Here is a 23,479-nt window from a genome sequence, read left to right as displayed (position 1 = left end):
GGGAATAAAAGGGAGGAGCGCTGACAACTGAAAATTGCTCTGGTCCGTTAGGATAAAAACCCTTGGGGGTGAACTGGTTAAGAGAGTTTATACAAAAGGAGAAGGATCGTCAAAACGTGTGTGCGTGCGTGCGCGTATGTGTGTTTTGTTTGAGTCTATTGATGGGTGCAACAGGTCAAAGCACATATAAAGGTGATCGTAACCAGCAAAGCACCAGTAAAGAGCTAATAAGGTGGTTGAAGGAGGAACCCTCTGGTCCAGAGGTCCTGGTGCGGTCCCTATCGCTGCATCCCCATATTGCTACGATACTTCAAAAGCTAACTGGTCACTAAACTCCCTAATGACTTTTGGCTCTCAATAACTGAAAAGATGCATTTCTGGTATTGTTATTTTTTAATTTCTACTCTTTGCATGAGCTCCATCTAGTGGTCATTCAGCATCAGCTGCTATCACTGTAATGTATAGTTATATACGGTAGGCAGCATTTTTCATTCCAATGTTGTTTTTGTTTTCACACCATGCATTTTAAGGCACTATTCCAAGGAAAACTCCTACCATAGTTTTGTATGGTTTTGTAGTTTGCCTATCCTTCTTTCATAAGATGCCCTACAGATTGCAACGTGCAGTGGGCACTGAATCAATAAGCTTGTTTGAATATTTTGTCATTCCTCCCATAGGGCTTTATATTGCCCTATATCCAGCAGATCATAAAAGTAATGAGAAAGAAAGAAAAAACTGCCTTTTCTAAGTGTGAACCATTTAACTTGTTGCCGACCGCATCACGCCGATGGGCATAGCTGCGGTGGCAGCCCCAGAACCGCCTAACGTTGATCGGCGTAAAGTCCTGGGGCAGGGATTTGCAGGAGATCGCACGCCAATGCGCATGCATCTATGCTTCTCCGCTCCGTCATCAGTCTCCCAGCGGCGATGGCAGTTTCGCCGTCTAACAAGCTCGTAACGGCAATCTATTTACTCTGTACAATGCTGCCTTAGATCGCAGAGCTGTACGTAGTAAATAGACGGCAGTTGCCCCTGGCAGGCTCAGGGGTGATCCGCTGTTATAGGCTGAAGCCTATGACAGCCGATCACAGTGATTGGCTGGCGGGGGGAGGGAGGGGATATAGTAAAAATTAAAAAAAAATGATGGCATTTATTTTTAAATAAATTTGTTTATTTTTTTTCTATGAACCTCCGGAGAGCGATCATTGCCCACCAACACAGAGCTCTGTTAGTGAGCAGAATAGGGGGGGGGGGGGGGGGGGGGAATTGATTAAACCCCCTAAAGACCAGGCCATTTTTTGCTAAAGGATACCAGAACCGAAAAGCTCTGGTAAAAATGATAGATGCAGTGCGTAGGGGGTAAAAAGTACATACCGGACGCTCCTCCTGGCTCCCTTTGTCTGCCGCCGTTATTGTAATATCCATGCCAATGTCCCGGCGACTTTGTGTGCGCAGTATGTCCTTCCCTCTTCGCTTCTGGACGGCCCATAATTGAAGGGCCAGAAGGACACCGAGACCTCCGTCTTCTCTGTGCTGCATGTGTGCTCTACTAAACCAAGCGTCACTTGATTAGCATGTGATGCTTGGTTTAGTGGAGCGCACACACAGAAGACGGAGGTATCAGCATCCTTCTGAACCTCTGTGTGCTAACTGCGCCGGCCAGAAGCGATGAGGGAAGGACATACTGCGCACACAGGGAGGAGTGGCCGCTATGTACTTTTTACCCCTACACACTGCATCTATAATTTTTACCAGAGCCTTTCGGTTCTAGTATCCTTAAAGCCCATGGTCCTTAAAGAGGAACTCCAGTGAAAATAATGTAGTAAAAAAAGTGCTTCATTTTTTTACCATAATTATGTATAAATGATTTAGTCAGTGTTTGCTCATTGTAAAATCTTTCCTCTCCCAGATTCACATTCTGACATTTATTACATGGTGACATTGTTACAGTGGGCAGGTTATGTAGCTGTTTCTAGCTGTTTTGGCTGTTCCTGTCTGTGAACATTGTTACATTGTGGCAGTTTGCCCAGAGTACCGCGGTACTCACAGCTTCTTGTGGGAGGGGTTTCAGCACAAAATCAGTTATACAGCGCCCCTGATGGTCAATTTGTGAAAATCATTATATTTCTCATGTAAAAGGGGGTATCAAAGTTCAATTCTAGGTTGGAGTTTCTCTTTAAAGAGGCACTTAACCACTTCACAACTGAGGGGTTGTACCCCTTCAGCATCCGAGCAATTTTCTCCTTTATGCGCTCCTTACATTCATTCGCCTATAACTTTATCATTACTTATCACAATAAAATGAACTATATCTTGTTTTTTTCACCACCAATTAGGCTTTCTTTAGGTGGGACACTATGCCAAGAATTATTTTATTCTAAATGTGTTTTAATGGGAAAATTGAAAAATAATGTTTTTTTTTCTAAATGTTTTCCTGTTTTCCGTCATTATAGTTTTTAAATAATGCATGCTACTATAATTCAAATCCATGTAACTTATATGCCCATTTGTCCCAGATATTACACCGTTAAAATATTGGCGCCAAACATTGTGATAGGGACATACTTTATAAATTATGGGCTTGAAATTAGGGATAGACGCAAAACTGAAAAAAATGCACCTTTATTTGCAAATTAAATTAACAGTGTTATACCCTCTTGATATAAATATTTAAAGATTTCAGTCCCTAAGGTAACTATTTAAGTTTTTTTTATTGTAATTTTTTTTTTATTTACTTTAATATTATAAAAAAAAAATATTGGTAACAATTGGGGAGTGTGGGAGTTAATGAGTTAAAATTAATAGTGAAAATAATATATTTGTATGTGAAAAATGTTTTTGGGTGTAGTATTACTTTTTGGCCACAAGATGGCCACATTTTTTTGCAGGCGTCCTACAAGCGTCGGAAGGACGCTTGCAGGAAGGGAGGCTGGGAAACTGAGTTTTTTCACAATGATCGTGCTGCTTCTCATAGAAGCATGCCGATCATTGCGGGGGCAGAGATCAACGAACGGGAATGGATTTTCCCGTTCATTGATCTCCGGGCGAGCGGGCGGCGGCGTGCACGATCGCGGGAGTGCGCGCTTGTGCGAGCGAGAGCGCGGACAGCGGGTGCGTATATCTACGCTCCGGGCGGGGAACTCAAGTCCAAAGGAGCGTAGATATACTGTACCCCGGCTGCGAAGTGGTTAAGTCACTAAAAAAAATGAGTTTTACTCACCTGGGGCTTCCCTCAGCCCCCTGCAGCTGATCGGTGCCCTCACCGTGTCTCTCTGATCCTCCCGTCCCCGCCGACCACTTCCGGTTTCACCGGCAGGACCCGACAGGCATGGGAACGCAAGTGATTCTTCGCGTTCCCAGCCAAAATATCGCCCCCTATGCTGCTATTGCGGCCTCCTGCAGTGATCATAAATTCAAAAATTAAGAGATGTATGGTGGTGTTCTCTCAGTAACCCCATATATAAATCATTAGATATAGATATGAGAAAGTAATAGCAGAGTATCTCTAATGAAAATAAACTAAGAACATATCAACAAAGTATAATAAATATACACCAGGGCCATTTCTCGGGCAGTGTGGGCAGGGCGACCCCCCTGGGCGCAGACCGGCAAGTAGAAGAAGGAGGGCTCCAGCAGAAGGACACAACCGCTAGGGAGCTGGTGACGCGTGGTGCAGCCAAATGGAAGAATAAAGATTACTAACGCGATCATCTTCCTCGACTCCTCCTGGGCTCCCTGCATCCGATGTCAATTCATCATCACGTCTCCATGATGACACCTAATGTCCTGTAGCGGTACTGCAGGCTGTCAGTGCACGGCGCCCATGGAGGAGTCTGCTTTCCGGGCTCTCTTCGCCTGTGTGTTTTCCTGGTCCCTGTTTCCTCCTGGATAAGCGGCTGGTCACTAGTAAGTAGGCACATCTATTTGCGATCCCTTACTCTTTAGGGACAGTCACACAGCCTCAGGTCACAAGTCCACGGGGTGAGGAGGAGGCTGCACAATTTTTGTGCCCTGGGTACAATTTAGCCTAGAAACTGCCCTGACATACACCAAGAAACATCAAGGTGGGTGAGTGAAGGCCATAACTGTTCTCAATCCCCAATTTTCATGGCCGCTCGGGGCTTGGTGTGGAACAACAGAGATTCCTTGAAGAAATTGTAAAACAAATCTGAGGACCACGTAAAACAAGGCATAGATAGAAGGTAAATTAAAACAGTGAACCTTTATATATCAGCTGGCGGAAGTGTAAAAATGAGGGATGTTGAGTGCTAGGTCTTTGAGGGGATTAAACCTATTATTAGCGAATGAGGTACCTGAAAGGGGGAATTTTCCACCAGAAGCATGGGATTAAAAATGTGAAAGTTACCTAAATGTTTGGCAAATTCATTTCCTTGTAATCAGGAGATCTGAACTGAGTAGACTAAGCAAGTCCGAGAGGGTTGTCAAATAAATTCAACAGTCTTTTTACATTTGACTACTGTCTTGTACTTAAATATTCAGTCATCATGAGAACAAACACAAATATTAGTAATGCTAAGCTGACAGCTCAAACTTTGAGTACACCTAATTGAGAGGAATAATTCATTTATTTCCAGTGACAAACCAACACACACTTGCTGACTAATAACAGCAAACAATTAAAAAAACACTGTATTTTGATTTGATGGACTGTCATTCAGTGGATTCCACTGAATGACAGATCAAGGGTCTCTTAAAGGTAATGTCCAGGGTAGATAAAAAAAAATAAAAAAATAGATGTACTTACCCGGGGCTTCCTCCAGCCCCTGGCAGCCGCGCAGTACACTCCGGACAACGTGGACTTGGTATTCACGCATGCGCAGTAGAGGACGACCTGGCGAGGCCTCTGCACCGTCGGAGACCGGGAGCCAGAGGCCGAGAGCGAAGCTGCAGTGAGGGACATAGCGGCTCCCAGGGGCTGGAGGAAGCCCCGCGTAAGTAATTTTTTTATCTAGCCTGGATAGTCCAGTTAATGGGTATCTGTAACTAAACCGCCCTCGCAGGGGTACTTAACTTAGGAGGGGGAAGCCTCTGGATCCTAATGAGTCTTCCCCCATCATTTTCACCCTCCGGAAGGCTGCACTGGCAGTGGCAGCCCCCCAAAACACCAGCAAAGTAAATATTTACCCACCTCAATCCAGCCTAGGCGCACTAGCGGCTTTCCAGTTGGGCTCAGGCGGAAATAGCCAAGCCCGATCGGGTCCGCTCTACTGCACAGGCAAATCTGATTGCGGTAGGTAAGTATTGCAGGAGCTGCTGCACATGCGCCACAGCTAACATCCGTGTCCGCTATGGTTTCGGGGGAGCCAGTGCTGGATCCCTGTGGCTTTGGAAGATGAGGAAAGCCTCATTAGGATCCAGATGTTTTCCCCTCCCAAGGTAAGTATCCCTCTGGGGAGGGGGGGATTTAGTTACAGATACTCTTTAAAGACAAAATGAATGGTGGGTTATTTTACAAGCAAATACACATATCCAATTTTGATTGGCCAATGTTGCCATGCAGTACGAGAACTTACCTACACAATCTGTTCAAAGCATTCAAAAATCTGTTGGTCCTCGTACACCATGGAAATGGTAAAAAATACCCAATCAAACCTGGAAGTGTGCACAAAATTAACCTCCCTTATGGAGTGAGTCATTGGTGGTGGTGGTATATTGTCACTACTTACCTATGAGGATGTTCCTCTGCTTTGACCCACTCCCCCCTGCGCCTCTATAGGAACCGCCACAGTCCCAGGGAGAGAGCCCAGCTGCTCCATTTTAAAACTCCAGTCAAAGTTATTACTGCCGCAATGTCAGGAGATGAATACTCTACTTCTCTCGACCTGCATTGCAGCAGGAACGTGAGCTTCAAAATTTCTAAAATTGACTAAAGTTGCAATATGTATCTAATCTGGACTGGTACAATGTGTTGCAGTAGTTTCTAGTACAGACAGTCCAAGCGTGATCCTCTTTCTGTAGGGGTAGTTAGCAGCACAGTAGTAGTACAATTGTTTCTTACCATTCACACCTGCACAGTGGTGAGAAGCTCTAATGCTTTGAATACACGGTTCGTTTCTTCCGCCCCGATTCTCCACTCGATCGACTTTGCCGCTTAATTCCCTTATCTTCCGCTCGTTTTTCTTATCTTTTTCCATTCACCTCTATCAGGAATCGAGCGGCAAAATGATCGAACGGGAGATTGGACATGTCAGGAATACACGGGTCGTTTTTGCGGCAGATAGATGGTTAGATAATTTCCAAGGCCTGGGACCCACAAAGGATTGCTGCTGTGCTTGCAAACGTGCAAGTGCTGGGATCCCCAGGTGGATTTGCCCAATGTTGGAACCGTATATATATATATATATATATATATATATATATATATATATATATATATATATATATATATATATATATTTTTTTTTTTTTTTTTCACTCAAACCTGGTAAAATATAGTTTGAGATACTTACTGGGCTCCTGAAATTAATTTCTTCCAGCTTCTGATGCATCGAACCACCCATCCCCCCCGAGCACAAGAGGTCATAGGTTCATCTCGATCTTTGAGTAGAGAAGGGCAGATGACCTTTTGTGCTAGTGGGTGGGGTTATGAGCCGGAAGGTGAAAATCAGGAGACCAGGCAAGTATGTTAAACTTTGAAGGGTACCAAACCCAAACTAACTAGGATAAACTGCTTCCCCCGTTCTCTTCTGTCCCCATCCTTTCCTACCTAAATGCCCCCCGGCAGTTTCTTCCAGGTTGGGCACTACTGTGCAGACCCGGCTTGCATCCTACATTGCACGGCCGGAGACGTACTGCGCATGATGTCACGACTACATCATGCGCATAGCACTGACGACCTTTCTAGAGATGCGAAGTTCGGATCTTTTCAATGATCCGGATGATTCGAATCGGATCATTGAAAAGATCCAGATCTTTGATCCGAATCTCGGATCATTTTACAAGGGAAGCATTCAGGGGTGAAATGACTAGCAGGACAGAAGGGGAGGGGGGTGGACACACAGAGAAGGGGAGAAGATGGACAGAGGGCAGGGAGTGGACAGAGAAGGGAGGAGGGACGAGCAGAGAGCAGAAATTTTTGTTTGCACGCAATACCCACATGCTGCAATCATATGCTTTACATATATTTCACCTATATGTTCATCTGTATACTCCCAACTCCCATTCCCCAAAGCATTCTCAGAAGTAAAGTGCAGCTGTTTCGAGCAGTGCAGGAGGATCATATTGCCCTGCAATCACAGTGCCCCTGTCCTAGGTAGCCCAGCATGCTGCCTGTAACGTTACTGAGCTGTGCCAAAAGTTTCCAATGTGTTCACTGTGCACAACTACGGAACACACAGCCTATAATGAGCAGCAGTGCAGCCAGTATGTGTGCTCTACACATATCTGGCAGTGGCACCGATGTCCCCTCTCTCTGATCTACCTGTGGCTGTGCAAGGCTGCCTCCCCTTCAACAGAGCGATCCATCTCTGCTCTGCTTCCATGACCCCGCTGCCCGCTGAGAGGGGGGGTGTCGCTCCTGGCCCTGCCACTTTTGCAATCCGAATCACTCATTTTGATGATTCGGATGATTCGACTCACAAAATAGATTCGGATCAAAGATCCGAATCGTTCATGATCCGGACAACACTACACAAGATGTAGGATGTGCACAGCGCACTAATGCCCAGGGTCTGGGCCCCAGACCGGCCGACCTGGAAGAGGCTGCCAGGAAGCATTTAGGTAGGAAAGGGGGAGGGGGAATAGGGAGAGCGGTGATAATCAGGACAGCTTACAGTACATGCCTTCTCCCCACACTTCTAGCTAGTTCAACTGATATCCTTTAAGTTGGCTGAGGTGGAATGTGTTGTAGACAATTTAAAAGTTAAAGAGACTCTGTAACAACAAAAACCTCCCCTGGGGGGTACTCACCTCGGGTGGGGAAGCCTCTGGATCCTAATGAGGCTTCCCACGCCGTCCTCTGTCCCACGGGGGTCTCGCTGCAGCCCTCCGAACAGCCGGCGACAGAGCCGACTGTAGCTTCAATATTTACCTTTGCTGGCTCCAGCGGGGGCGCTGTGGCTGCTTTCGGCACGGAAATAGACGGAAACACCCGATCTCCGTCGGGTCCGCTCTACTGCACAGGCGCCAGAAACTTGCGCCTGCGCAGTAGAGCAGACCCGACGGCGATCGGGTATTTCCGCCTACTTCGGAGCCGACAGCCGTCAGAGCGCCTGCACAGGAGCCAGGAAGGTAAATATTAGGTCACCGCTGCATGGAGGGCTGCAGCAAGACCCCTGACGGATGGAGGACGGCGTGGGAAGCCTCATTAGGATCCGGAGGCTTCCCCCACCCGAGGTGAGTACCCCCCAGGGGACGTTTTGTCGTTACAGTTCCTCTTTAAGTCAGAGATGTGTGCGAGGCTGTCTGAAGGTCTGGCATGACTGATTGATAATCATTCTTGTAAGACACCTGCACAGATGGTAGAGCGCAGTTTAGCATACGTATGAGGCTTGGGCTGGGCGCACACTTGTGTTGGCAGGTGTTTTCCGGCATTGTGGAGCTCTGCATTTCCATGACTTCTTGGATTGCGGCGGCAAAGTACATTGAAAATGGAAACGAGTCATGCAGGTATAAACAGAGCCATTACATTTGACACATGGCAAAACACAAACAAGCCCAAGTGACCTGTGATTCCTGAGAGGGCCAAAAGAAAAGCTGCTGCATGTGGTAAAATGTGCCCAATTCTGCCAAGTGTGCTCCCTGCCTTAAGGATGAGCAAGCACAGATTCATGAGAAGTACCAGCTGTGAAGGAAGATGTATTGGGAGGATGGAGCACTGCAGAAAGAGGCAGTTATATAAATTACAGCAAAGTTCCCATTATACGGAACTTCAAGGAACCGGAAGTCTCCACTGGCATACCTGAGGGGATAACGGAGGACTATCCTTTGGGGGTTTTCAGGCCATAAAATACTCAAGAAGCTCCAGCAACATCTTCTAGCCTTTCTGTAGCTCTTTGCAGCTCCAGATGTCATGTGACCCCAGCACAAGGGAATATATGGGGGGGGGTATTAATGCTGTTTTTTTTTTTTTGGCTCGTTGCTCAAGCAACAGGCAAGCACATCTGGCATCAGGCAATCCCCGCCGGCGCCTGATGCTAAGGACTTTGCTATACAGTATAATCTCATAGTGAGCTCCAAGGGACCAGGAAAACTAGTTTACTATATCAGAATTTGTCCTACAAATAGCCCAACATGTCTTGGTGCATTCTCTGCTGCAAAGGACCAACTTTGTCCTCCCATTGGAGGTTCGGTCCAAGCACATTTGGTGGACTACAAGGTTAAGTATGACTTAAGGCTGCATAGCCAGGCTGGACATATTGCTGGTACAGTATCCAGGGATCCTAAAAAATTGCAGCCATCACTGAATAAAAGCAACCACTTCATTCCTGTAAGGGGCTCTGTGGGTGTGACTTGCAGCATGTGTCCTGCAAAACTTTCTACTCACACTTGTGCAAATCATGAAGCATCTCTTCAAACTACAGCCCATCATAAGCTTCTAACATCTGTAATGTGAGCAGCTCTCACTTGCGCTGGCTAGATACATACCTGGGGCTTCCTCCAGCCGCCTTCAGGATAATCAGTCCCTCGTTGTCCTCCTCCACCACCTGGATCTTCTGCTATGAGTCCAGGTACTTGAGCCAGTCGGGCGTAGTGCGCATGCACACACTCCACCACCAGGAGCATACTACACCTGTGCAGCACTATTGCGCAGGTGCAGAATGTTCCTGGCTGTGGGAGCGGCATGCGGCCGGACAGTGCTGACTGGCTGAATTACCAGGACTCAGCAGAAGATCCGGGTGGTGGAGGACAGCGAGGGACTGATTAGCCTAAAGGGGGCTGGAGGAAGCCCCAGGTACGTATAAAACTTTACATCCGTCTCAGTTACCCTTTAATTTGTAGTCAAACCAAATTTTAACATATAAAATTATTTGATTTCATCAGCAAAGGGAGTGCATACATTTGCATAAATCAGCATCAATGCAGAATTTCCATCTCGTTGACCATCTCTATTAGAGACAGCTACACATCAGGCTCTTACAGCATGGATGTTATTTAGTATATATGTTACGGCCAGAACCCGAAGTTTGGCCACTTCGGGTTCTGGCCGGCCAATGTGCGAAGTGGCCGCTGCGGCCAATGTTATGGATTGATTCCTCTGACATTTATGTATCTTCTGGCCGCAGCGGGCAAACGTAGAACTTCGTTAATTTATTGCAATTCAGCTGGCGGCAATGTAACAATTCAAGCCGCCTTTTTCTCTGCCTCTCCTCTTATGGGCAGCCGGCGGGGACATGCGTGTCCGAGAGTCGTTCGTGGCGTCAGGGCAGCAGAGCAGGGAGGCTGCAGACATCGCTTCTGCCAGCACCCGCTCTGCAAGAACGGCAGGATAACCCTGCCGCGACGAACGACTCCGGGGGACACGAGTGTCCCCCGCCGGCTGCCCATAGAAAAGCGAGAGGCGGCGGGGGGGTCTAGGGGAGGAGAGAGGCGGGGGGGGGGGGGGGGAAGAAGGAGAGAGGCAGAGAAAAAGCCGGCGGCTTGAATTGTTACATTGCCGCCGGCTGAATTGCAATAAATTAACGAAGTTGTTCTACGTTTGGCCGCTGCGCTGCGGCCAGAAGATACATTAATGTCAGAGGAATCAATCCATTTCTAACATTGGCCGCAGCGCAGCGGCCACTTCGCGCATTGGCCGGCCAGAACCCGAAGAGGCTGGCCAGAACTAGAAGTGGCCAAACTTCGGGTTCTGGCCGTAACATATATAAGATTCCTGTGTACACATCATATATACAGTCACAGATATGTATATCTGACCTTAAAAATATGGTGACTGCTTTATTGAAGCAGCACAAGTAACTAATTTTGATTGGTCATTTCATTTTTGTGGACTAAGCACAGCTATTACTATATACACACACATTTTTAATGACTATTATCTGAGAAATAGATCATATTTTCTATTTTAATTACAGTTACAAATTCCTTAGGAGTCAGAGTCGGTGCATGTTTCCAACTCCAGGCACCCAAGATTGCCTGACTCCAACTCCACAGCCCTGGTAATAGCTGTGTTGTGCAGCACCTGATAGCTGGCTCAGGAGGTATGCTGAGCACCCAAATTCTTTGCCATAGATTGCAGCTTTTAAAATTGGCACCTATGGTGGTGTCCTTTTTCTTGAGTCTAAGATTGGATGATTAGTGAGCACCAAAACAAACATTCAGATGAGCAACTGCGCAAGGCATTTACTACTGAGATTGGCTGTTTCTGGCCCAGAGATAAATGGCAGCAGGTATGCTGAGCACCCAAATTCTTTGCCATAGATTGCAGCTTTTAAAATTGGCACCTATGGTGGTGTCCTTTTTCTTGAGTCTAAGATTGGATGATTAGTGAGCACCAAAACAAACATTCAGATGAGCAACTGCGCAAGGCATTTACTACTGAGATTGGCTGTTTCTGGCCCAGAGATAAATGGCAGCATTCATCTCCATACACTTATTCATGCTGTTGTCAAATGTTTCTGAAATGCTGTGCTTAGTGTTAGCATTTTGAGCCTCTAGGGCAGAGTTCAAACCCTGTCCTCAAGGCCCACCAACAGTAAGTTTTGCAGGAAACCACAAACATGCATGGGTAAGGTAAATAGTGTCTCAGTGGAGCCAGCTACCTTGTCCATCTGAACCTTAAATGGCAACTGAACCAAGATGACTAGCAAGTCTGTCATATTTCCTTTTGACCATTACCAGTTGCCTGGCTATCCTGCTGACCCTCTGCCTCCAATATTTTAGGCAACCACATGAGATGCTGCATGCTTTTCTCTGGTGTGATGCAGACACTATTGTAGCCAAATACACCAGCTGGACTTCAAGGTATTTAAAAGCAAATATGGCAGCCTCAGTATCCCTTCAATGCCTGCAGATTAGCTGAAGAGCAATTTGAAGTGAAGTCTTGAGGCCTTTTTCCACTATAGGGGAATCTTGTTTCCCCTGCATGGATCCAAGTGGGGAAAACTCCCTATTCCGATAGTCCCATTTATAGCATGCTGTTTGCACTTGTACAAATCCACAATGGCTATAGCTGTGTCATGGATGGCTATAGTGATGCAGATTTCAGTGTTGGATTTTCTCACAGCAGAGGTACTGGAATGTAACTGGGACATCCAATAAAAGCTTTTAACTCTCAGCCCTTGACAACCATTTGAAATTTACCTCAGGTTCAGTGTCTAACTTGAGCAAAACCACATTTTGGTTTAACTAATTTGCCTGGACCTAGTCTAAATGCTGACTGCTTGAGAGATTCTATAGCCGATTGTGGTAATAGACCAGAAAATGGTTTTAAGAAATGGGTGCCCAAGCAAGATAGTTTTGGTCACCTGGCTTTTATAGATTATGGAGGCTGTCATATCACTTTTAGGAAATTCTAGTTGCCTGGCAGCCCTGCTGATCCATTTGACTGCAGTAGTGTCTGACCACCAGAAGCAAGCATGCAGCTAATCATGTCAGAAACAGGACTATGGCTAAAAGTATTAGGCAGTGGATGCAGCAGGACAGCCAGGTAACTTGTCTTGCTTAAAGGGAACCTGAGGTTAGAATATGGAGGCTGCCATGTTTCCTTTTAAGCAATAGGAGTTGCCTGGCTGTCCTGCCTCTAATACTTTCAACCATAGACCCTGAACAAGTATGCAGCAGATTAGGGGGTTTGACAATATTGTCAACAACAATGGCCCAGTGCACACCAAAAACCTCTAACAGATCCGCAAAACACAAGGTTTTTGAAGCAGATTTTCAGAGCGATTCTATGCACGTTTAGGCCCCATTCCCACTTAGAAATGCAAAACACCAGCAATGTTTCCAGATTTTTGCAGGAGTGATTTTTCTGCAATTTCATTGGGGGGGGGAATTACAATTCGTTTGAGTGATGAATACATGAATCCTTTTAAAAGGTCAGGACTATAGACAGTAGCATTACAGTGATGCAGCAGTCAGTAAGGTATACAGACCCTTCCCCAAAAAGTCAATACAGATGCTTTTTATATAAAAACTATGTTTATTAAACTATACAAGACTTAAAATAAATAAAAGCTCCAGAGTTCACCATTCCAGTTCAGGCATATCAATGGAGACTTCAAGTGGCGACAAGAAACATGGGAGATTGTCTGAAACATCTGAAAAAAAAAAAAAAAAAAAAAAAGTGTGTTATGACCAATGAGATGCAAGTGTCAAGCTCCTACAACTTGGAACTGAGCTAGTCAAATACAATGGCAGATTGATGGTCAAACTTAGTTGCTGCAAGACTTGTAATCCCATTGATGCTACATTCAGGCTGCAACTCCCACCCCAAAAAGGGGGGGGGGGGGGAAGAAAAAAACCCCCACTCAAACCAACCTGTTTCCCAGCTGAAGACTGGAATGTCCATAGGTGCTGGTTCTTTGTTCACCAAGGCTTCAAACCTCAGGGCATCATTCTCAGCCACCATAAGGGGAACACCAACCAGGCACAGGTGACTCAGCTTGTGCTCTTCAGGGACATCAAATGTGTCAAACTCTAAAAGTGGAAAATAAAAAGCATTTCCTTGATCAACTGGATGAACACAGCAAGTCAGAAGCTAGAGAGTAGACTCAAGATATTTTAGTATTAAACCTATAGTTTATGGCTGCATGTGAAGCAATTTTTGGGCACAAGGTTTCATAAAACTGAAATCAGTTTTTTTCTCCTCTTTTTAAGCCACCACAGCCCTGGGCTAAGGCTCACTTATTACAAATCTATTAGGTACATTTTGTTTGCAAGTGCTGCATGGGAAGTGAATCCTAAATAGGGGCCATGTGTTAGTGTTGAGGCAAACAAAACAGTCTGGACTGTGTGCATTATTTCAGACAAGTGGCCCATAGCCACTTCTAGCACAATACATTCACCATCAAAACTAGTAAAAGCTGACCCATAGTGGTCTGCTTTGAATGGGATCAAAAGTCTGGGTTTTGCTACAACCCCTCCTGACTGCTTATGGTACTGCAGGACCATGATGATTTTGTTTGGTTTGGAAGAACTACCACACTTAGAAGCCAGAGTTCAGCCTGTACTGCAGGAGATTGTAAGGCTGTGTACTATGCAGCCCAAGCCCTGGCTAGTTGGGCAGCAACCTACTATAAGGAATCTGAAATGAGATCAGGTCTGTCCAGCCATTAGTCAAATCTTCTGGCTTCAGTTATGCTGATCCTCCTTGTTGTAGATCACTGTACACCAAGCTATAAATCCTAAAAGCCAGGGTCTTGCAAAGTGATGTAGAGATCAGATCATAAAGTTGCTTGTGCACCAAATACAACTGCAAGTGACTGAACAAGAATGTGGAGGCACATTTGTGCCTGAGCTCTATTAGAATACTTAGCTAGATCTAGGCAGTGACTAATACTAACAGTAAGGTGTGGAAAGAAAACTAAATCTGTACAGTTGAGCTTCCCCTACTCTTGAGGCTTGCTGTTCCAGTGCTGGGACCCTTTTAACATGTTGGGACAAGGGCTTGTCAGATCCCATCTGTAAGAGGGTGGCCACACTGCAAAGGTGCAGGACTGAACAGTAGCATGGAGCAACTTGTGCATGGCTTTTTCTTCTGCCCGAGTGGCTCCATGCTACTGTGCAGCCATGTGTGTTCAGAGGGTCCTGGAGACCAGCAGCAGATTAACCACGAGGACCAGTCTACTCCTTAAGGACCAGAGCCTTTTTTTCCCCCCATAGACCACTGCAGCTTTCACGGTTTATTGCTCGGTTATACAGCCTACCATCTAAATGATTTTTTTCCTCCTTTTGTCACTAATACAGCTTTCTTTTGATGCCATTTGATTGCTGCTGTGATTTTTTAATTATATTCATCAAAAAAAAAAAATATATGTTTTTAACTCTGTGCTGAAATTTTTCAAATAGAGTAAAATTTCTATATACATTGTCCAAATTTATTCTGCTACATGTCTGATAAAATAAATCCAATAAGTTTATATTTATTGGTTTGGGTAAAAGTTATAGCGTTTACAAACTATGGTGCCAAAAGTGAATTTTCCCATTTTGAAGCATCTGACCACCTGTCAGGTGTTATGAGGTGCTAAAATTCCAGGATAGTATAAACACCCCCCAAATGACCCCATTTTGGAAAGAAGACATCCCAAAGTATTCACTGAGAGGCATGGAGAGTCCATAGAATTTATTTTTTGTCACAAGTTAGTGGAAAAATGACACTGAAACAAAAAAAAAAAAAAAAAAAAAAAAGCCACGGACTCACCATGCCCCTCTGAATACCTTGGGGTGTCTACTTTCCAAAATGGGGTCATTTGTGAGGCGTGTTTACTGTCCTGGCATTTTGGGGGTGCTAAATTGTAAGCACCCCTGTAAAGCCTAAAGGTGCTCATAGGACTTTGGGCCCCTTAGTGCACCTAGGCTGCAAAAAAGGGGTCACACATGTGGTGTTGCCATACTCAGGAGAAGTAGTATAAAGTGTTTTGGGGTGTATTTTTACACATACCCATGCTGGGTGGGAGAAATCTCTGTAAATGGACAATTGAGGGGAAAAAAAAAAACAAAAAAAAACATTATCCTACTTCTGAGTACGGTGATACCACATGTGTAACTTTTTTGCAGCCTACTTGCGCTAAGGGGCCCAACGTCCTATTCACAGGTCATTGAGGCATTTGGTTTCTACACTACTCCTCACGGTTTAGGGGCCCTAAAATGCTAGGGCAGTATAGGAACCCCACGAGTGACCCCCATTTTAGAAAGAAGACACCAAGGTATTCTGTTAGGTGTATGGCGAGTTCATAGAAGATTTTATTTTTGTCACAAGTTAGTGGAAATTGTTTTTTTTACAAAGTGTCATTTTACACTAACTTGTGACAAAAAAAAAAATTCTATGTACTCATCACACCCCTAACGGAATACCTTAGGGTGTCTTTCTAAAATTGGGAAGATTAGGGTCTGATCTGATGGATAGGAGTGCAAGGGGGGGGGGGGGTGGGAATATATGCAAGCAATGCACTGGCAAGTTGATCAGAGGGGGGCAATTAGGTGCCCACAAGGGGCAGATTGGGGTCTGATAGGTAGCAGTGACAGGTGGTGACTGATGGGTAAGTGGGTGATTAGAAACAGATGTAAACAATGCACATTGGTGGTGATATGACAGTGGGTCTGCGGGCGATCTGATAGTGTGGGGGTGATCAGATGCCCGCAAGAGGCAGGTTAGGGTCTGATCAGATGGGTGGCAGTGAAAGGTGGTGACATGATTGATGGGTGAGAATAGATGTATACAGTACATGGGGGGGGGGATCAGGAGCCCCCAGAGGGCAGTTAGGGACCTAATCTATAAAATAGCGCTGACAGATATTGACAGGGAGTGATTGATGGGCGATTAGGTGCAAACAGGGGTCTGGGGGTGTTCAGGGGGTCTGAGGGGTGCTGTGGGCAATAAGGGGCAGATCAGTGTGTTTGGATGCAGACATGGAGGGCTGCAGCCTGCCCTGGTGGTCCCTCGATCACTGGGACCACCAGGGCAGGAGACAGCCTGTATAATACACTTTGTGTACATTACAAAGTATATTATACACACTGCATGCGGCGATCGAGCGTTAACATCCCGTGGTCGCTTACGAACGGCTGGTGGGATGTTGTGGGTGGGCGGAGCCTGTTGCCAGGGGCAGCACGATTGCTGCCCCGACACGCCCAAAGGAGCCGCCACCAAATGGCGTATTGCAGTCCTTTTCGGCGTCCACTTTGCCGCTGCCCATAGGCAAGAGGTTAAAGGCCTCTTTTCCATGGGCAGTGTAAATGTGTGCTCAGCAGGCAGTTGAGGGGCATATCACTGTACAACTGCCTGTGGAAGAGAGGCCTAAGAATCAGAAGCCTCTAATTTTGTTTAGGATTAGGTAGGTACTTACCGGTTAGATCATAAGGGATAAACCTATCAATCTCAGGGTAGCTTGGTTTGTTGGGCTTCACCTGTGCTCCAGTAACCTGAAAGATTTGCAAGAGTTAATATGCTGAATTATGCAGATGAAAATACAAGTGTTTGCATGTCAATGAAACAACTAAACTGATGAGTTTAAGGCGTCTTTTCCACAGACTTGACAGTAAAATGCCAAACTCACAACTGCTCACCACTGCCTGGTAACTGCTCACTGAGCACCCAGTTCAACTGCCCATAGAAAAGAGGCCTTATGCATCTTGGAAACTGACTCATTAGCTGCAGCAGCTGCAAGGGGGTAATGCTCCCAATAGTGATAAATGCTATGCAAATTTTACATTCTAATTTGATGTTAATGGTATGCAGCTTTAACTCTGGACTGGTCAGAATAACTTCCTGCCAAATTTTTATTGATTATAATCAGCATATAATTTAGGGCCTGTTTCCACTACACAGAATGGATGCAGAAAAACTGACTCCAATGAATGCCTATGGGAAAATCTGTATCAGAATAATCGTGTTTAGTGGAAACAGGCCCATAGGAATTCATTGGAGTCAGTTTTTCTGCATCCAGTCTGCGTGTAGTTTTTCTGCATCCAGTCTGCGTGTAGTGGAAACAGGACCTTACATGAAATTTGAATGCAAAGGAATTTCACCACAACATGCTAACAACCACATCTACAGTGCTAGTCATACTAACTTGTATTCATACCTCCTTAATGACTGGTGCTTGTTTCTTCACCTTGATGTGGCTTTTCTGGGCAGGAACAGCCTTTTGGCTCACAACTTGCTTGTTGACGTTTCCCAGTGCTTTCCTTGTAGTCTTCTCAGCACCAGACTGGCCAAACACCTTTCCTGGAGGAGCTCGGAGGACTGGCTCAGCTGAAAGAACGGCATGCTTAACACTCAAATCTATACTCTAACACACCCATTCCCTCTACAGAGATAGTCGATGATATGCCAAGTCTGGGTTGCATGCAGATTGGCCCAAACCCAATGTTAGCAGGCAGCATTAAGGTGGGTACATGTCAGATAAGTCTTTGGAAAATGAAAGCTCAGACCAAATTTACCCCATGTAGTATGAGAGTTATACTTACACACAGTCTATTCTATTGAGCTGAACGTCCCATCAGATGAAAAACTTTGCAAGATGCTGTACACATGCAACAGATCAGTTTCTGCAAATTGCATTCAAAGCCTATCTGCAGATCTCATACACCTTGTTTAACAGATATCTGTAGATCAGATCCACCAGGATGGATCTTCAGATCTGCAGATGAATGTCTGTTAAATTAGGTGTGTGTATGAGATCTGCAGATAGACTGAATGCATTTTGCAGGAACTGATCTTTTGTATGAGCCGAGCTTTTGCAGATACAAATATATCTTTTGAATGTGTACATCAACTTGCAAAGATTTTTATCTGATGGGGAGTTCAGCTCAATAGAATTGACTGAAGGTATGGCTCATACTACAAGCAAGGGGGTAAAACTGGTCTATGATCTTTCATTTTCCTAAGACTTTGATGTGTGTACCCACCTTTAGGGATGGACAATTTCATGCAAATGAGGCAACGCACACTTCCACAGCTTGAACTGGACCAATGGAATGTAACCTTGGCAGGATTAAGGTAGCCCATTTTCAATTAGTATAAATTGCATACAATTTGCACCTCACTGACCATCCCAAGCCTGTGATATGGTTCACAGCACTGCCCCATTCACTCAGGACAAAGTGCAACCGCAATTTACATTAAGTGGTTTGGTCATTTTGCCATGATTTGGTCATTTTGCCACAACTGCCCAATTGGCTTTGACTTGGTGCTCAATATAGTGCAAAACACTGGCTAAACGCACCCAATTGTTAGAGGCACTCTTAACATTTAGACTTGGGTCAAATTCACTCGTTAGCAAATTTAAACTATAAACAGTGCAAAAGTGTAGTCTGCAGCTAGCTACAGCTTTCCTGAAGCCAAAGATTAGCAGGACAGGCACTATTTCAAAGGAAACCTAGCAGCCTCCATATGCAGCTCAGTGAAAGTCTGATCAATACTGGCAGTCAATGTTTTAACCTGCCATTTGTTCCATAGCCTCCCCATCAGATCCAAGCACCACACTTCCATGTGTAGCATAGGAGAATGTCTTGCTACTACTTTTAAATCCTGCAGTTGCTGGACCTAAACCGTGTTACTAGAAGTAGTTTGCACCGGTTCCGTCAGATGGTTACCAGACAGTGGCACCCAAGTGGCCATCCTAACAGGACATCTTTGTAAGACCATTCCACTGGTTACATGCCGAGTTCTACAGATCTACTAAGTCCAAGATAAGTAGGAGCTTCAGCTAGGAAATGCAAGACATCCAGCCTCCTAGAGAGCCGACATCCATGTGAAAGATTATAGCAGAACAGAAGATTGTATGGTAACAGCATGGGCACAGGTCAGTTGCAAGGGCTGGCAGAAGCCCCAGAGAAGTCAAGCTTTAGCACATCTTCAGTCCTGCTTTAAAGGGGCAGTATGCACATATTTTAAATTTTTTTGCTAAACAGTATGTTTTCCAGAGTAAAATGAGCCATACATTACTTTTCTTCTATGCTGCTGTCACTTACAGTAGGTAGTAGAAGTGACAAGTTTTGGACTAGTCAATCTCTTCATAGTGATTCTCAGCAAGGCTTTTATTCTGTACAAAGATATTCCATAAAAAAGGATTTAAACAATGATGCTGGCCAACTTCCCTGCTAGCTACAGTTTTTTGGCAGTTGGACAGAGCAACTGCCATTAACCAAGTGCTTTTGAGAAGAGATTTTGAAGAGATTGACTAGTCCAAAACCTGTTGCTTCTGTAAGATTACTACCTACTGTAAGTGACAGCAGCATAGGAGAAGAGAAATTTTTGGCTCATTTTACTCTGGAAAAGGTGTACTTATTTGTATGTAATTTTTTGCCCTAATGCCCCTTTAAGAAATGACTTGCAAACCTGCTTTTTAATCAATTCTGCATACACACCACACTTGATAGCCTTGTGAGAACTGCAGCAATTATTACACAAGTAGATCAAAGTGATTACAACATTCGTTTTACGCAGAGGAACTTGATATTTAACAGTGATGCAAGTCTGACAGCTTCTGTAACCTGCAAACCCAGGCAAGTGCAGCATCTCTCCTGACTTGAGTTCAACTATAAACTAGCAGCTACAAAACCACACATTTCAAAGAGCTCAAGTTGTTAGAAGCCATCCCCTCCTGCTAACAGCACACAACTCACCAGTGTTTGCAGTCCGTTTTAGTTGGTCCTTAGACACACTGGATCCAACATTTCCATTCTCTTGGTCAACAAAAACCAGAGTAGCCATGTTTCACGTTTAGAACTGAATGGAAGGCAACTCGAGATTTTTCCTGGAGGTGGAGGGAAAAAAAAAAAGTTTAGATCACTTAAAGCACAATAGCACAAGCTTTTAGGCAATGGATTTTGTTGCCATTTTAAGAAGCTGAAGTCTGTAAGCATCTGAATATCTGTATGGCTGAGGCTAAAGCCTTATTCCTACTGCAAATGATTGCAAGTGCACCAAGAATTGCAGATCAAAGTACAATTCAGCTGCACATAAGCCATTTGCAGTTTGTCAAGACTCAGTGGCATTCTAAAAAAGTGTATTGATTGCATGCTGTGAAGACTACGTGCTTACATTTACCTTTTGTAAAATTGTAGGCCAAGACCGCGCAGCCGCAGTTGAAAGCATGCCGCGCGAAACCAGAGCGGAGGCGGACGGCGTGGGACATTACTGCTTCAGGGGGCCGATAGAAGACCCAGGTAAGTCTGTTTTTATCCCCAGGACACCCCCACATAACCCCTTTAAACTATTGCAAGAAGTTCCATACTTTGGGCACTAGTAATGGTCATATGTAGAACTCATGGAGAAGCATATGATCAGTTTGGTCAGGTGATTGTTAATGGCAAATCAGATATTCATAACTCATGTTGAAGCAGGATGTGATCACAGTAAATCAGAGCTTTGCAAATGAGCTGATTAATATTCACATACTTCTACACAGGACAATCAATCTCCTGTTCGTGTGACTTCCTTTTTCCATATCAGATCATACAGAACAGCCACAAGGGGTGGAGTAATTAAAGATTTTGCAACCCATTATATTTTGCAACTTGCCATAGAGGACAGTGTATAACTGCGTAGGCTTGGCTTCTCTCTATTAACACGCCTGTAATTTTTGGCAACCACGGATCCCATTGAGCTAGAAGGGGGATTGCTCCCTCCAGGGGGGTTATTAGTTGAGCAAGAGGTGGGATTCTTCCCTCCGGGGGGGGGGGGGGAGGGGAGGTTATTGAGCAAGAGGGGAGGGTTCTGTGTGAGAATAGGGTTCAGTTGCATTTTCTGATAGATATACCTGTAAATAAGTGCAAAAAAAAAAATAGTAACAGGCTTATACTGTAAACTTTAAGTTACTAACTTCTAGAGGGAGGTTATATTTGGACTCACTATTACAGGGAAGTTATATAGTTAAGTTGTATGACATCACTCTTGGGGCACCATAGCTTCCACTGACTCATTTTAAAGAGAAACCATGACAAATAATTGAACTTCATCCCAGTCAGTAGCCAATACACCCTTTTACATGAGAAATCTATTACCTTTTCAAACAAATCAGGGGGCTCTGTATGGCAGATAGTTCATGTTTGCAAATTGTAAAATCTCTCTTTTCCCTGATTTACATTCTGATTATAACATGGTGACATTTTTACTGCTGGCAGGTGATGTTGAAAGTGGCTGGTGTGTGTATTTTTTATTGCTCATAATGCAACAAGGCTCCCATAGTGTGATGTCAGTACAATGTCCTTGACATCACTGTGGGAGGAGTTTCACAAGTCATTTTTACCTAATTATTGTAATAAATTTAAGCACTTTTCTGTTACATTGTTTTCACTGGAGTTCCTCTAACTATAGTCACCGGCACGTTTAGCAATCCGATAATGACAGGCATTTGCTGTTGGGTGGAAAGCTTTACCAAACTCTCCCTGCAAGAGGCAGTCCAATAGTCACCCCATGCCATAGAACATATTAGTATGCTATAGATTGCAGAGCAGCACATTTGCTTAGTAATCACTCCTAAAGATAGTCATAGTTTAACATTAGTTATGTAGACAGTCATACTACCTGGGTGAAGTGGGTTTAAGCCTGGTATATGGTCTACACATCATCTGAAACTATCACTAGGTCATTTCAGGTTACAGCACCAGGCAAGACTGACCTACATAAGGCCCAAGCGGCCACTTACCAACAGATGGCTAAACCAGCTTCTCTATCGAGAAGGAGCGCCTGACCTCCAGTGCCTCATTCCCCAACATACAGCTCACCCATCCCGGCTAGCAGATTCAACAGCTCCCGTTCCATCAGCTTACCGTCTATCTCCAACAGCAGAGCTCAATATCCCAGCAATGTCTCCGGCTGCTCTTAAATCAAATGCCGCCCGTTCATTGGCTGCGCGCTGAGGCTGCGCTCTTCTCATTGGCTAATCTGTTAAGTGGCGGCTCACTTTCATTGGCTGACAGCCGGTTTCCCTACATGACGCACAGGAATGCGTGTGCACCGCCCTGTGTTTACTAATAAAGTTTGGCGTATTGATTTGTGCTGCTGTGATGATTTGCTGCGTGTGTTTAGTCCTTACGCGCCGCGGCACAGGGATAGTATGCTAATACTAAATTTATAAAGCTAAGCTCATACTTCATGAGTGAAATCACCTGTGTGTAGTGAAGCTTTACTAAGGTTTGGGTCAAATGCAAAAACTTGGCTTTTAACCCCACTTTGCATTTTTAAGTTTTCTTTTCGACAGAGACATCTGAGGGCTGGTGCACGCCTAGAGCACTTCTGAGCGCTTTTCAAAACTCTTGCACTTTAAAAAGCTCTTGGCTAATGGCTATCATTCATAAAGCATTTCCGCATGCGGAAATGCATAAAACAGCAGACTTTACCGAACACTCGGCAAAGTCAGCATTCATAAAGGCTCTTTCTGCATGAAAAAAATGACACTACCGAGCAGAGCGATACATTTCCGCCTTGTGCGGAGTTTTTCTAGATTTATCTAGAAAAAGTAACAAACACGTCCATTCATAAAGATTAGAGCAAGCGGTATGTGGAAGGAAAATACCGCTTGCTCGACAGTAGCGATAGGCGGGCAGATTACTTGTAAATTAATGGGACGGACCTCCCAAGCAGCATCAGACAGGAGCGCACGGAGGGAATCGGGCGGCTTTTATGTTTCCGCCTGTCTACCGCCACGCTACCGCCAGCTTCCTCCAGAAAACCTCCGCACTTGTATCGCAACAGGCAACTTCTTTATGAATGACCACCCAGAAGTCTTAAGTACCGGTTGCGGAGAAGAACGGTGTTTTCCCGCACTACCGACTGGTCCTTTATGAATGATAGCCATCAGCAGTTGGCTGATGGTGTAATGGTTAAGGGCCCTGCCTCTGACACAGGAGACCA

General features: G+C 44.9%; 1 protein-coding gene across 2 annotated transcripts; it reads right to left on the bottom strand.

Annotated features, from left to right (window-relative positions):
• Nucleotides 1–13,079: 13,079 nt before the first annotated feature.
• LOC137543617 (securin-like) lies at nucleotides 13,080–22,501 on the bottom strand. Of its 2 annotated transcripts, none has more exons than XM_068264733.1 (6): nucleotides 22,396–22,501; nucleotides 20,248–20,378; nucleotides 17,703–17,872; nucleotides 16,965–17,040; nucleotides 13,438–13,596; nucleotides 13,080–13,217 (listed from the first exon to the last, which is right to left on the bottom strand). In XM_068264733.1, the coding sequence occupies exons 2-6, from the start codon at nucleotides 20,333–20,335 to the stop codon at nucleotides 13,144–13,146; spliced, it is 567 nt and encodes a 188-aa protein (XP_068120834.1). In that variant the 5' UTR covers nucleotides 20,336–20,378; nucleotides 22,396–22,501; the 3' UTR covers nucleotides 13,080–13,143. The 2 variants fall into 2 exon arrangements, with proteins under 2 accessions (XP_068120834.1, XP_068120835.1); XM_068264734.1 differs by lacking the exon at nucleotides 22,396–22,501 and adding an exon at nucleotides 22,272–22,387.
• Between the last annotated feature and the right edge of the window lie 978 nt (nucleotides 22,502–23,479).

This window comes from Hyperolius riggenbachi, unplaced genomic scaffold, assembly GCF_040937935.1.
Source record: "Hyperolius riggenbachi isolate aHypRig1 unplaced genomic scaffold, aHypRig1.pri scaffold_120, whole genome shotgun sequence".
NCBI lineage: Eukaryota > Metazoa > Chordata > Amphibia > Anura > Hyperoliidae > Hyperolius > Hyperolius riggenbachi.
This window is presented reverse-complemented; position numbering and strand designations above follow the sequence as displayed.